Source organism: Dreissena polymorpha, chromosome 2 (assembly GCF_020536995.1).
Source record: "Dreissena polymorpha isolate Duluth1 chromosome 2, UMN_Dpol_1.0, whole genome shotgun sequence".
NCBI lineage: Eukaryota > Metazoa > Mollusca > Bivalvia > Myida > Dreissenidae > Dreissena > Dreissena polymorpha.
Genome location: NC_068356.1, coordinates 14093924 through 14109366, shown reverse-complemented (window position 1 = coordinate 14109366; position 15443 = coordinate 14093924). Strand labels below are relative to the sequence as shown.

General features: G+C 36.0%; 2 protein-coding genes across 3 annotated transcripts in view; one reads left to right on the top strand and one right to left on the bottom strand.

The window, feature by feature from the left end:
* Positions 1–2533, bottom strand: part of LOC127865936 (50S ribosomal protein L1-like) — a 31323-nt gene extending 28790 nt beyond the window's left edge. The window contains exon 1 of the mRNA XM_052406093.1: positions 2415–2533. Within this exon, the coding sequence (XP_052262053.1) occupies positions 2415–2439 (25 nt within the window). The 5' untranslated portion in view covers positions 2440–2533. The remainder of the gene's footprint in view (positions 1–2414) is intronic.
* Positions 1–15443, top strand: part of LOC127865917 (CCR4-NOT transcription complex subunit 6-like) — a 133388-nt gene that overhangs the window by 5592 nt on the left and 112353 nt on the right. Inside the window, exons 1-4 of one of the 2 annotated variants that reach the window (XM_052406004.1) lie at positions 2503–2614; positions 11046–11165; positions 11652–11915; positions 14394–14486. In XM_052406004.1, the coding sequence (XP_052261964.1) occupies positions 11051–11165; positions 11652–11915; positions 14394–14486 (472 nt within the window). In that variant the 5' untranslated portion in view covers positions 2503–2614; positions 11046–11050. Of the gene's footprint in view, positions 1–2502; positions 2615–11045; positions 11166–11651; positions 11916–14393; positions 14487–15443 lie in introns of those variants that run through there. The other variant, XM_052406005.1, reaches the window with a different exon arrangement.

Here is a 15443-nt window from a genome sequence, read left to right as displayed (position 1 = left end):
TAGCAAGGGATAAAGGGATTTTTGTCTGTGTTCACAAAGGGGAAAATCACGTGATTATCAATAAAGCGACGTCAATGCCGAGGCAGGTATTTTTTGCCGTTTTTTATCTTTAATTACTTGTATATTATTTTTGAAATAACGCTCACTTTCCAGCCATATTAGCAAGAATGTAACTGACAAGGGGGCACATCTCCGCCCCCTATTTTTCAGCCCAATTCTCAGCCCAATAAAAAACAGTAAGGGGCAGTTCTCCGCCCAGTGAAACTAAATCTTTGAGGGACAGGGCCCTCAATCTATTAAATCTACCGCCAAAATTCGGCGACAATTTCGGCGGCAGGCCCCCACCTGAAAAGTATACTTTTTTTCCCCTTTTTGGGGGAAAAATTCCCCCTAAAAATAAAAATAAAAAAAGTTTTTTTTTGTTTTTTTTTTAATAGAAAGATGTGTCTCATGATTATTATCTCAATTCTATTTCAAGTTAATCTTTGCAAACATACAAAATTATGAAAAATGCAATGAATATAGTGCAAACATGTACAAATGTAATAATGAGAGAGTACCGTAAAACGTTGTGTATAACGCGCATTTATGTATAACGCGCATCTACTTTTTAAAGCTAAAAAATCGGGAAAAAAAGTTTTTGAAGCAAAAAAATCGGGGGAAAAATTCCGTACCGCAGGCTAACTGAAAATCGTTATATTTACATTGCCGATCTTACTTATTCTTTTATTGCTTCAATTATAAATTATTTTTAAAACGATAACGATACAACTAGTTGGTGTTTTTTTTTAAATCATATTATGCGTAAAAATAAATGTTTGGATTTAAATGAATTATGCATGAAATGCACACTTTCCATGAGGATACCATCAAGGTTTTCATCATATGTCTCGGAAGTAACTGTCCACGATTTTATCGTGGAGTACACATAACGAATGGATTAGTTATAACTAAGAAACTGACATTATTGATTGGTATTGTCACCTGGTTATTCATGCATGACTAATTCACAACCGCGCGTTTTATTTACATTGCCGATATCATGCGTTCTTTTCGAGTGCCTAAAATTGACAAGAGACTTTAATGACTCAAACTTCTCAACACCATCTTGACATTACCGGCGATAAACAAACAATGGAGGTGTGAAGCCGTTTGCCGGTTCGCATGTTTTGATAATAGCCCAGCTACACAAAACTTGACAGGTGACGCATATTGCTCAATAATCACATCCTCAATCTTGACAAGACGTATGAAAACGTGTAAACAAACACAGCATCAATTTTATTAACACATTTGAAAAGCAAGAAAAATAATCTTAAATATATCGGGAAATACCTTGCCGACATACTATTGTAAATCGACAAGTGCCCCCAAATAAATTGTGTAACCCTAGTACAGTAGGGTATAATATTGTGGGAAAAGTAAACAATAACATTTAAATAAAAATGGCTTCCTCGTTTTTCATTCTCTTCTTCAAATTTATTTGATTTTAATGCTCTGTACGTACCTGAAAAAGATAGAAAATATATATGTTAACTTTATAATGTTTGTTCATCTTATTCAGATCGTCAATATAACACTATTATTAACATAGTTACAGTTAAAACACCGGAAAACAGAATGATGCGAATTACCGCTACTGGGTAACTGACAGCGAAAAAATGTCTTGGCATGGCTGTAGTTGTGCATAACGCGCATCAAGTTTTTAAAATGAAATTTTGGGGTAAAAAAGTGCGCCTTATACACAACTTTTTACGGTAAGTAAAAAAATCCCCAAAAAAGGGAAACGCCGCAAAAATTCCCCCTCCTAAGGGCTGCTGACCCCTTCCCCCAAAGTAGTGTGAGGGCGCTGAGGGGGCACCTTTCCGGGGGCACCTATCCTAGAGCCACAATAAACAGGGAGAAAAGACCAGATATTGTTCAGTGTTGCGCACGGACTCTCTGCGCAGATCTGCGATTGTGTTTATGAAGGCATGCATATAGACTCCAAGAGCTCCCATAGCAAAAATTATCAAATGCTCCGGGAGTACATTTATATGGACTAATATGAACTACTGTTAATTTCAACGCTTTGAGCTTGTCATGCACTGAAAAGCTAGTAGTATCCTTCATCAAACATTTGTATGTAAATTAATGAACTTGCACATTCGACATGAAAAAATACTTATTAATATACTATATTTGTCAGCAAATCTTTATTTTAATATAATTTGCCTACCGAAATGCAAAGCATAAACAACAAATCCGAAAAATATTGTATGTGTTGTATGTCAAAGCTTGCACAAGTTGTTTGAAATTAAAAATATTTTACAGTATGCAATTTAATGAAGTGAAAAAATCAAATCGTATAAATTACAAATGATGGGAGAACGATATAATGATTAACAAAAAGAAACGTGTTATCAATGTCATACTCCTATAAACTGTGGGCGCTGCCATCTTGAAAATTTTACAACATAAATATCAAAATGATTCCAAATGTTATTTCGTTATAGCCAATCAAACGCTGCTTAACATCTCGGTTCGGTTCCGGTGGCCATTATAAGAAGAAATTAGGGCACGAAAGATTGAGAAAACAGTATTTATAGTAGTGAAGCTTTTGCTATGAAATAAGGTATAAAGTGTTTGTCATTTTTTGTAAGCCTTTCACAAACACTGTCGATTTAATGCATGCTATTGATGTTTAAATACTATGGAGCTATTAAAAGTTTGTAAAATTTTGATAACTTGGCAATTTTTTCATCTCTGAGTTTGAAGATGAAATTGAATGTAATCGTAAGGAAATACGCGAATGAAGTTCACAAACCATATTTCACTTTCTGTTGTTTTTAATGGGAGACATCTTAGTACATACATACATATTCTACACGGTTCAGCAAGCGCAATAACAATTCAACTGTCTTGATATTAGGGTAAATAAGCAAATAAAATTGTTTAATTTGTTGGTTTAATTTGATTCAATATGCCTCTCATTTACCGGTACGCAGGGAAAACCTGCTAAATTGGGGAGGCAACTGTTATGAGCTGTACAGATTCATGATCTTGGTGAATTTCTTTGACAGCAGTCAATTGTACCACTTTTCAAATTGAAAGAAGGGTCAGCATCATTAGGCAAACACCAAAACAAATTGAGTTGTGTTCTGAGAAAACTGGGCATAATGCACAAGTTTCGTTCCAGATTTGCCTGTGCAGTCCGCACAGGCTAATCAGGGACCACACTTTCCTCTTTTATGGTATTTTTAGTCTCAAGGAAGTCCCTCCTTATAAACTGAAAATCAAGCTTATGCGGAAAGTGTTGTCCCTGATTAGCCTGCCCGGACTGTGCATGGCTTTATAAAGGAAATAAATTACAGCTCGGTATTTTGACAACTCTTGTAGCTAAATTCATGCAAATTGGTTTAATGGTTATATGGGAGGAAAAGAAGACACATTTTGATTTTAAGGTATAGATGCTAAGGTCATATAAGCTTATGAGGTCATACAGTACACTCCACGCGTTTTCCCCAAAAAACGCGCTCCCTCCGCGGGGTTTTTTCTGCTAGCGAGTGTTCACGCGGCGTTGGAAGAGCGAGGTGAACTCGATAAAACGCTCGGCGTTACGCCGCGTTCGCTAATTCCCGCGGCGTGTATTACTGTAGGCTAGTCGGTAAATGCAGACACTTTCCGTTCTTATCAGTGATCGCCGCGTTAGCAGTGTGCTACTGGGCATGCCAAAAAATAAAAACATTGTTATAATAAATTGTTTAAATACTGTAGTACATGTATAATTAAGATAATTGTATAGAAAATTAAAACGTATAAAAATTATGTTTTTTTAATTCACAGGTACGTCTACAATATGAATTAAGTCTAATATAATACATTTGACAAATTAATATTTAAATCATAACACATATGACACAAGAATAAATGTTCCGTAAAATCTCAAAATGAGAATAATAATTAGTAATCCGAAACACACTACGATTTTTAATTGTTAACACGACGTTTACAAATGCTTCAGTCATTCCCGACAAAAGCGCGCGAAAATTATGCTGCAATGTACAAGGTCAAGGTACAATGTATACTCCTGCAAATCGTGCGTGTATTGATTTTTTTGATACAAACTTTGTAGCACAGAGAACATTGAATTTTGTTGATTTCGGTTAAAAGTTCCTTTGGTATTTATAAACGAAATTATATCGCGAATAAGTTGATATTTCCTCTAAAATAATTTCAAATCGAACACGCCGAATCTTTATCGTTACGGTATTTTAGTAGAGTAATTATTTTAACACTAATTGTATTGTAAACTGATTAAAGAAGACATCTGGGCGGAACTGGATTTTAAGTGTTTGACGTTATGAAAACACGCAAAGCTTGTCTACTGACCTATTTTGTAGACTGCTGTCTGCGGTGTTTTGACAAAAGGGATTAACATGTGTGAATGTCACTCTGCCGATTTGGTCCATAATTACTGGTAAACATTGTTTAGAATGTCGACGCAACAAGAATACAACTGTGAATATTAGATGCAATTATCAACTCAATAGTTACCACCTTTTAGCAATCAATGGAATAACCTACAAACAAAGAGAAAATCAATGCATTAGCGAGCAGAGAATTGACTTTGTTCCGACAATTAAAACCATTCCTTATGCATTCGTTGAACGTGTTTACTTGAGTAAGTTATGCCTTTAGACAGGAAGCGGCTTTTCTTTGATTACGTCAAACTGTCAATTCACACAGATTTGCGAGATTTTTAGGGTCCTTGGTCATTTGTATACATGTTCAGTATAGAAAATCACCCGCTAACATGAAAACTTTGGATTAAATTATCAAAATAAAAACAATGTTGCAAACTGTGTTTATATTAATTGGTTAGTATTAATTAAAATACGACGTTTTGTGTGTCGTAAATCAACGAGTTTTCTATACAACAACAACTACTTCTACAACCATGTCGGGATCGATCTATCTTGGTTGTTTTTTTTTAATTGTAAATATTATACTACATGTACATGTATGTACTTGTAATAAATGTAATTTTATTTGAAAATCAGGAAGTCAAACAAAATTAAATTGATCGTTATCTCGTAAAACGCGGAGTTTCCCCCGCGTTGCCAACGCAGAGGGCCGCCGCGTCGGCTTATCAGTTTTGCCGATCGTTAACCGCCGCGTCCAAAATCATGCAAACGCCGCGTATAGCGGGATTTTCTTAATCTCCCTCCAGGTCGAAACCCGCGGAGTATGGAGGGAAATTGGGGAAACCGCGTGGAGTGTACTGTATCAATAAACAAAATTTGCATGATCTATAGAGGATGCTTAGATCTTAAATAATCTTAATCATAATGCAGGGTACTTTAATTCTGATTATTAATTTTGAGATGAACTTGTCAAATGTCATTGTCACAAGGGCTTGTAAAAAACAAAATATTTTATCCCATCATCAGACGTGCATTGTCGAAATAAACCACTGTGGAATAAATTTACCTTTATTTCAGCAGTGCTGAAATATAGCTGTCACGCGCGGCGGAGAATGGTCATATTACTCGGAATCAACTATAAAGTAATCATTTTTAGTAAAATCGAATCAGATTCAACAAAACAAACAATTTGATACCAAGATGTGATATAGTTTTTACACATAATGCAACTCAAAAAGCAAATAAACATTATTTACAAATATTAAGTGCGCGTACTCGTGACGTCATTATTAACACCTCATACGACACAATGCATGTTCTTTCCCGGTTCTTTCACGCTAAAGCTGCAGTTGTTTAGTGTTTTTTTCTCCATTATTTCTTAAAAATCGGGGACGTAGAGGTATGATAAACAGAAAAACAGGTTAGTTACTGATCTTTTTGTTATGTATTAGGCTCGGCACGATTAAAATAATAAAACATTGTTTGCTTAAAATAACTTGGGGATTTTCCGTGTAGTTCGATTTTCCTATTCTATTTTTAAATTTGATGGGATAAATCGAATACTAGGTCGGTGCCGAATAAAGCAAAGTTTATTTTGCTCGGCACGAAAATCTGAACCACTCGCCAAGGCTCGTGGTTCAGATTTTCTAAGCCTCGCAAAATAAACTTTGCTTTATTCGGCACCGACCTAGTATTCTCTATATGCACAATAGGGTAAGAACTTGTCTTACAATCATTAAAATGAGTTGTATGTTTTTTAAGTTGAAAGGATGTCACCTTTTTAGTTTGACGTCATCAGATCAAAGTGAATGTCAGAGGTACTTGTATAATGAAATGAGTTGCCACACAATATCTAAAGAAGGCTTAGGATCATTCAGATTTTAGTGCTTTCTACAGTAATTTTTAGCTCGACTATTATATATTAAATATACATGTGTATATAGTGGAGCTATCCTAATCACCCCGGCATCGGCGTAAACGTTAGCGTGCAAATGGTAAAGTTTGCGTACCACCCCAAATATTTACTATGTCCTTTGACCAGTGTTTTTTTTCACCATTTTGGGAATGGGACCGGGTCCCTTTGGATTGGGAAAATTCGCGGCGTTTTGACTAACATTGGGAAATTAGTGTTGTTGTTATTTTGCTCACAAATGCTTCAAAATTGAGGAAACAAGTGTGTCCAGTATTATATTTACTAAGGTTGTACCACCTCAAATATTTTCTATATCCTTTGACATATTGCTTTCATATTTTGCATACTTCTTTACCAACATGATCCCAATCTTTAAACAAGAGCAGACAACTGTATCAAGCATTTTGACAGAATTATGGCCCCTTTTATACTTAGATAATTGAACATTTTGCTTAAATTGCCATAACTTCTTTTTTTATGATCACATTTGATTCATACTTTGACAAAACAACACTTACCTGACATACAACAATGCACTCCACTCTAACCATCCCCATGCCCCACCCCAGAATCCCCCCCCCCAAAAAAAGATCATCTCTTAAATGACCACACACCCACATTATACCCCCCCCCCCCCCCTCTCCATGATGGCTTACATTATACTGTCAAGCACTCGAATAGTCGAGCGCGCTGTCCTCTGACAGCTCTTGTTTCAGACGCCCCTCGGTCGTAAGGGGTGGGTTGGGGAGGGCAGCCTCCTCCATACGTTTTTTTAAACATTTATTTATGCCGTTATTTGGTCAGGTGCATTATGACTCTAAAAAAACATATACAGTCATTGATAACAACATTTTTAAAATTCTTATAAACCTTTCACTCATTAATACGCATTATCCTGACTGGATGGTTTCCCCAATACATCTGTTTAAACCAGACTCTATCAACTACTGCATACTTACTTCTTTTCCTATCGCTATTCATTACCAGATAATCTCTTATGTTCCATTTTTAAAAGCAAATTTTGGCAAAGATTAAGGATACAAGTGCTCAAAAATTTTATAAACACATAAACAATTGCATAAGTATGAAATGAATTTTGTCATAATTATGTGACTATTTTAAGATTTGATGAAATAACCTCCATCCCGGACGGGGTTTTCCCTTTAAACACGCATAAATTCAGGGGTTTTTTTACTTAGAAAGTGACGCCGATTTTCGGCGTCTTCCCCTACCAGAATTTTTCCCCTAAAAATACCATTCCCCCTCCAAAAATATAATTTTTCACCATAATATAATATTTTACCCTCAAAGAAATGTTGTTTTGTTTCTTTTGGGAAGTCGACACTTATCCTGTACAACGATCTTGCTCTCTCTCCCGACGAACACTCAAATCTGGGAATCCCAGTGATTCTATATATAGCTCTTAAATTACGTCATGGAAACCGGGCAACTAATCGTATTAACCATGTGACTATTTTACTGGATTCCGGTCTTGCGCGAGAAGGGTGTTTCGTCAATTAATTACCGGAAACCAGTCGAATTTTCATCCGGGTTATGTGAAAGCCAAGATTAAACGTTAAAACAGAAAAAAGTCTCACAATTGGCGTTCATACACGAACAAAATAAAACGTTCGGACTCGGAAAATATTAATTGCGTTGACGCATTTTTTAAGAATGAATCATAAAAAAATCGTTGAAACCCAGCAGGATTCGGAGGTACATGTAATCAACATCGATTAATACTGTCGGATTATTGTGAAAGTGAAAGTAGACAATCAGCAGCTGCCGCACCTTTCCCTTCCAATACTGTAGCAGATCTAGATCGTCAACCCATTCATCATGAAATTGAAATCATAATATTGACATCGTTCCCCGGCCCCAGTTGAAAACATTTCCCATTATTAGATCTACACCTGCAACTTTATTTAGGACTTTGACTTTAATATCATACTTGTTCATGTGTTTAAGAACAAAAAGGTCAGAGACATGCCTCTTTTTCTAAAAAAAACACCTGAAGTCTGTAGGTGAGTTATAGACATTGAAATGAACAGTTTGTATTTTTTCCCCAAAAATGTCTCTTTCGTGCTCGATTTTCCCCTTTTACCCAGCGTCCAGCGTCTTCCCCTTTTTCTAAAAAAAACCCCTGAAATTGCGTGACCTGCTGTTAGCGTTTTTATACAACAATAAATACACCCAAAATTTCCAGGTGACTTTGTACGTGTCTGCATAATTTTTGAATGCTTTTTATTGAGACAAAGAAACAATTTGAAATACATGAAGCACTGTTTATTCTCCCCTACCGGTGAAACCGGAGGGCACTTATCGTTTGCACTCCATGTGTCATTGTCCCTTACCGGTGAAACCGGAGGGGACTTATGGTTTGCACTCCTTGTGTCAGTCTGTCTGTCAGTCTGTCACACTTTTCTGGATCCTGCGATAACTTAAAAAGTTCTTAATATTTTTTCATGAAACTTGAAACATGGAGATTATGCACGTCAATCATTTTGTTCCTACGTCAAAATTTGTGGTTGCTATTGCAACAAATGTAAAAAAAATACTAATAAAAAAAAATACTGACAATGGTGGAGTTTCACCGGTAGGGGACCATATTGATTGGCAATCTCTTGTTTGAAGCTATATTTTGCTAATGTCGGGTTAACATAAAAATTTGGAAGTCTGTTTAGGATTACAAATTTAATTATGCTCATTTGTAAATTCAACAAAACATTTATAGTTGTGTATAATGAATTCAACAACAATTTGAAAAACGCTTTAGGAGACGATTAATTGTCGTGACCATATTATGCATGAAATGCACAATTTCCACAAGCATTGCAATCGTTGCCATCAACAGTCTTTTAAGTAACTTGCAGAGATTTTGTCATTGAGGTGTACACTGTAGGTGAACAAAGCCAACAAACGATAATAAAACCACACATTTATGGCAATTACATCATCTGTCATCTACATGACTTTACTTCAGGTATCAATGTCTACAAGTGCTGTTGCTCATGCCAAGCATGCACTCTCATTGGCCAATATTGATTTTTCCAAACAACTTCGATCCTCCGTAAGGCGGGCTTTAGTTTTGTAAAGAGATTCATGTAATTGACAGAGGATTGTTAATTGACTCTGAAAATATTTTATAAAGCCAATATCACTTTGAACTTAGAAATTGTTAGTTGCAGTTACCGAAAAAATACACTTATTGGTATATTTACAATTATTTCGAAATTCAAGTGCCCCGGCGAGGGACCTTTAAATGGCCAGTGGAAAGCGCTGGATTAGTATGCTGATTAGTCTTGATGAATATTGAGTCTTTTATTGACCCCTTATGATTTTTAGCTCGGCTGTTTTTGGAGAAAACCCGAGGTATTGTAATAGCCAGCTTGTCGTTGTCCGTGTCGTGCTAAAACCTTTACATTTTGTCAAGGTTTTGAACATTGGCTCTAAAATCAAAGTGCTTCAACCTACAACTTTGAAACTTGGTATGTAGCTGCACCTTGATTAGTCCTACATGCCACACCCATTTTTGGGTCACTAGGTCAAAGGTCAAGGTCCTTACCTCTAAAAAATAATAAAAAAATCTGACAAGCTTTCATTTATTCACAACTGCACATGCAGCCGAGCGTGGCACCCATTATGCAGTGCTCTTGTAAGATCAATATATTAAAGGTCTAGTTTACAGGGATAACTTTGCTGCATATTGGGGGCATATTCTTGTATCGCTGACTTAGTCTACTTTGTCTGATTTTTGAAGGCTATTTTTCCTTCACCCAACCCGTTAAGTTATTAGAAGCTGAGATATGACTTGTATACTTCCAAAGTTACTGCAGTATTAAGTGCATGTACTTACTGTAGCAATAGTCTGATTGCCCTTTCCGGTATGATAAGGGGAGCCAAGACCCGACCGCGATTGGATTCAGGTAACAACGGAGCACGTAGTATTGGAGTTACTGTCAGTGTGAAGTGCCCTTTGTTATTTCAGATATGCTACAAGATTTGAACATGAAACTTTATGGGTGTATAGATATTAATGAGGACAATTGCAATTCATAAAAACAATTACCCTACACTTAATTATTTGATTATGATTATACCTTATAGCTAGGGATTTACACCCATCCATGCAACGAATTGCTTCTTCAGACAGCAATTGGAAATCTTGGTATTTTGCCAGTCTGAAGTTTACCAGTACTACATTAAAAAGAAAAAATATAGATGGCATCATGCAATTTAAGGTCAAAGCTCAGAATAGGCTTGTACAGACTGTTACTTTACTTTATATGACATACATGTACATGTACCAATGAAATTGAGAATTTATGCATGAATTTTGATATAACATTGCGGGATAATAATTTTTCTTAGAGTTAAAAATGTTCGGTTATTAAACTAACACAATTTGCATAAAACAGGAAATCCCACACATAAACATGTCATTAAAATGAATATCACAACTTTAAAACATTATTCTAGACTAAAATTCCAGATCTTTCTAGAAAGTTATCATGGCTTTTTCTAAACATAAAAAAATCACACCATCGATTGTTGTTTTGTTTAATGATTTTGGGGAAACAGGGCACTTTTTAACATTGGGAATATGACTGAATAATGGCTATAAAATCAGCAAAAAAATGCCTGAACGAGCAGCAATCATTCCACTTCCTTTCACGAATTTGTTTCCATATCTTATGTTTTTTCAAATATCCATGATGTATTAACAGGCAGCATGCAGAAGAAGGAAAAGTATGAATCTCCCAACCCTCGCCGGATGCACACTATCATGTCTCAGGAAGACGTACAGGCTGGAAAGAAGTCCTCCTGGTATGAACTGGAAATAACAGGTACCTGCTGGCATACTTGCACTTTCAGATATGGTCAGTTTTGTATATTCAGTCAATGCTGATTATTGTAACTGCTGGAAGATTTTGTAACATAACTTATTATTACTGGGAGACATCTCTGTGTGTCTGTGAAATAAACAAATAAATATCTATGAAACTGTAGTCACTTGAAAGATTATAATCAGTTTTGTTGGCATCATGCAGCTATGAATGCTGTGTCAAAATTGATCAAAATAGAATTTGCATTGAAAATCACAGAATAACTGCATGTTCTAGTGATGATGAATTGCAATCTGATTCTCTGCTACATTGCATGTAAGTACGTAATTTATAGTATATAATTGGTGAAATCTTCATTTGAATTGTCTTATAGAAATGTGATTTACTGTACTATGTATTCAATGTTTTATAATTGAAATCAACATTTCCAGTACTGTTTTTGTGCAAATTTTGTTACATTTTCCAAAATATAAATTTGTCTTGCAGGGACAGTACGTAACCTTTGCTCTGAGCTATGGCGATTGACACACCTCACATCTCTGTACCTGAACGACAATAACTTGATGAAGGTCCCTTCAGAGATCTCGCGTCTAGAGCACCTCCACTATCTGGACCTCTCATCCAACCAGATTCACTCCCTGCCACCCGAGATTGGGGACCTCATTCATCTGCGGGAGCTCCTTCTCAACCACAACCACCTCAGGAACTTGCCCTTCGAAGTCGGGAAGCTGTTCAATCTACAGAATCTCGGTGAGACATTATTGCTATGTCTTTTAGAGCCAATGCATTTTGTTGCAGGGTTTCAGTCGTGGAAATTAGAGGTTTTTGCCAGGAATACTCAAATTCTTCAAGTGCTTATAATTGGGTTGTTAGATGAGAGAGGAAAATAACTTTAAAAGAGTGACTGGAATTTCTAGAAGCTTTTGATAATATGGACGTCTTTGTCAGACTCAACATTTGTCTCACATATGTATCAGACCAATACACTGCAACTCCAATATATCGCGGTTGAAGGGGTCCAAAGATTGCGACCGTGATATATCCGGCGCGCGATATAAATTGTCAGGTTATGTATGCATGTATATGTATGCAATTGCATCATTTGGCAATCTCATAACACGCTATTTACCTACCTTATTCAAGTATGCGTTATATCCATATGTTATTCATTGGTATAACACAAAACATTATTCCATGTGAGTATTTTCAAATGCGTATAATTAAATTTGTAATCCGAAAAACATTGCCCAGTTTTATTGTTTAAGAAAGCATGCACAAATTAGACCAATGTACAAAATGACGTCATTCATTTCATGAAAAGCATGGCATGGGTTTTAATAGTAGTGCATTTTGACTAAGTGAGGGATCTTAACCACTAAATTAAAAGCAAGTAGTTTACACTGTATCTAACGCACAAAGATTGCTTAAATAGGTCAGTATTGACTTGTGACATTTACATTTATAATTGTATACATCTTCATGTATGCACTGGTGCGTTTCGGCAGTTCAAAGCAAATTCAATAGGGAATGGTAACACCCGAGTTAGTGGGGTTATTGTTTATCGCAATACACAGGTGTTAAAGTAATGTACAATGTAAGCAAACAATCTGGTCAAAACTGGATTATGAATGTTGGATTAAACTGACAAACAAGATGGCGACGTCCATGCCGAGGCAGGTATTTTTCGTCAATTTATACCCTTTATTACTTGTATCATGTTTTCTTATTCCGCTCACTTTCCAGCCATATTAGAAAGAAATTTACTGGCTTTTATTTCATAGTAATATTCGCTCTATATCTCGACTTTACTCGGTGCGAAATTTCTTAGCGGGATGACCTAATTAGGGCTCCACTAAGAAAATTTGCACCAAGTAAAGTTGAGATATAAAGCGAATTTAAATACGAAATAAACGCTAATCACCGTTTTACTGATATGGCTGGAAAGTGAGCGTCATTTAAAAAATAAAGAGAAGTAATAAAGGGTATAAAACGGCGAAAAATGACTGTCTAGGCATGGACTATCACGTGATTACTCCCTCTGTTAAAGTGGGTAAAAGAAAGGGGAAAAAAAATACTTGCTTGAAACGGATTTTAATTCAGGTTTTTTTTTTAGACAAAGGGGAAGACGCTGGACGCTAGGTGAAAGTGGAAAATAGAGGGCGAAAGAGACATGTTTGGGGAAAAATTAAAATCTGTTTTAATCAATGTCTATTACTCATCTACTCTGATTTCAGGGGTTTTTCACCACTGTCTGTGTCTCCAGAAAATGGAGGCATTCCCAAAGCAAAAAAAAACGGCCCCATTCCCAATCAAATCTAGATGAATTTTTTCCAAATTAAAATAAAGAAGTTTTCTGTCAAAATCATTAAAAAAACGTTCACAAACACAACTGACATTTAGAGTGACTTCCCTTTATCCATTACGTTATATAGCATGCCCTTAACGACTCAGATGTAAGCACGTTTACTTTGAGGATTCTTCTACCAACATTGACAGCGATAAAATGATCGGCATGACTTTGCAAAAATTAACAGGAACTGCAAATTACACATTCTTATTTAACTCCGAAGACACTTATTTCTAATTTTAACGTGTTTTAGCAGCCACCACAAATCAGCTAGTATTGCAGTGGATAATTAAGCCATCAAAATTATCAATAATTAGTTTAAAACTGATATAAATGCTAACCAACGATATGTTTTGGTGAAAAATGATATTATTGGACGGGAAATTGTATTTTGTGTGGAAAAAATTCTGGTAGGGGAAGACGCCGACTATCGGCCTCACTTTCTTAGTAAAAAAAAAACACCTGTAATTCATCAAATTCTCAGATAAAAACATGTTATTTGGGGACTATGCTCGTCAGATTTTTGGGAGCCATAGCAGATTTGCGATATATAAGACAACGCGATATAACGGACTGTGATATATTGGAGTTGCAGTGTATTTAGCTTTGGGATTCTTTAAGCAAATGGTGAAAACAAGCAATTATATAAAATCCAGAACCAAGTTTTAAAGTGACCGAGCTGGACAGAAAGGCTTGTGCTAGTTATGACCACAACTTTTACTGAAACTGCTTGCTTTGCTTCTGGAAATAGTCAGAATTATGTCCTGTTATAGACCTTTGATATGTGTGGCTAAAAGCAAATTATCAATTGAAAAATTTGGGTTGCCTGTTGTAAAAATTGATTGTTTGCCCATATAATATTTGTTTATATGGATGCACAGGTCTGATTGGGAATCCACTGAATCATGAGACAAGTAAATGGTACAGCGAGGGGACACCCAAACTTCTCACTTACCTGTTGGATAGCCTTGTTTGTAAGTACAATGCATTTGAGCCTTACTTTCTAGGAAAACATGCCTTAATGCACGTGCATTAAGTGTCGTCAGAGATAACCATTTGCAGTCAGAACAGGCTTATCAGAGACGACACATTCTGCTTAAACTGGATATTTGCTAAGAAGAGACTTTGTTGAAACTATGAAAACATAAAAGAAGACATCACTGGCTAACGTGGGACGACACATTACATACATGCTTTAAGTCCTGTTTCCTTGTGCGAGGGTCATTCTCCTATTCATGAACACCAGTGTGTATGTATTATGTACAGCCAGTTAATGTTTTTGTTGTTCATGCATCACTTGGCACCCATTATGGTAGACATGTTTTCCAGCAGCACCTGTTGTTGTCTAATTACATTTTCCTCAAATCAATCATGCAGTAATATTGTTTAAATTTGTGACAAGCAGTTAATAATGGTTGACAAATGTGTGTTTTTTAATGAAACTATGCTTGGTGTTGTTTTGCAGTAGTTATCAGCAGGTTGCAATAGTGTCAAAATCTGCAATGCAAAACAAAAAACAACAGCAAAACAATGGTGCATTGTTTTGGGTATTTTGTCCTACTTATTTGTTACTGGCTTACAAGGGAATCAACTATGACTAAAGTAAGTTTCAAATAATTGATTTGCCTCCCTTGATTTTGAGCAGTTTAATAAAAAAAAAAAAAGTATGTTTAGTTTCTTAGGCCCTGCAGCGTACAGAACTTATTAGATTTTTCATTGCTGGACAATTTTTACCACCGCTTAAATTTTTATGCCCCCGGTAGGGTGGCATATAGCAGTTGAACTGTCCGTCAGTCCGTCTGTCTGTCTGTCCTTCAGTAAGTCTGTCCGTCCAAAAACTTTAACATTGCCCATAACTTCTGCAATATTGAAGATAGCAACTTGATATTTGGCATGCATGTGTATCTCATGGAGCTGCACATTTTGAGTGG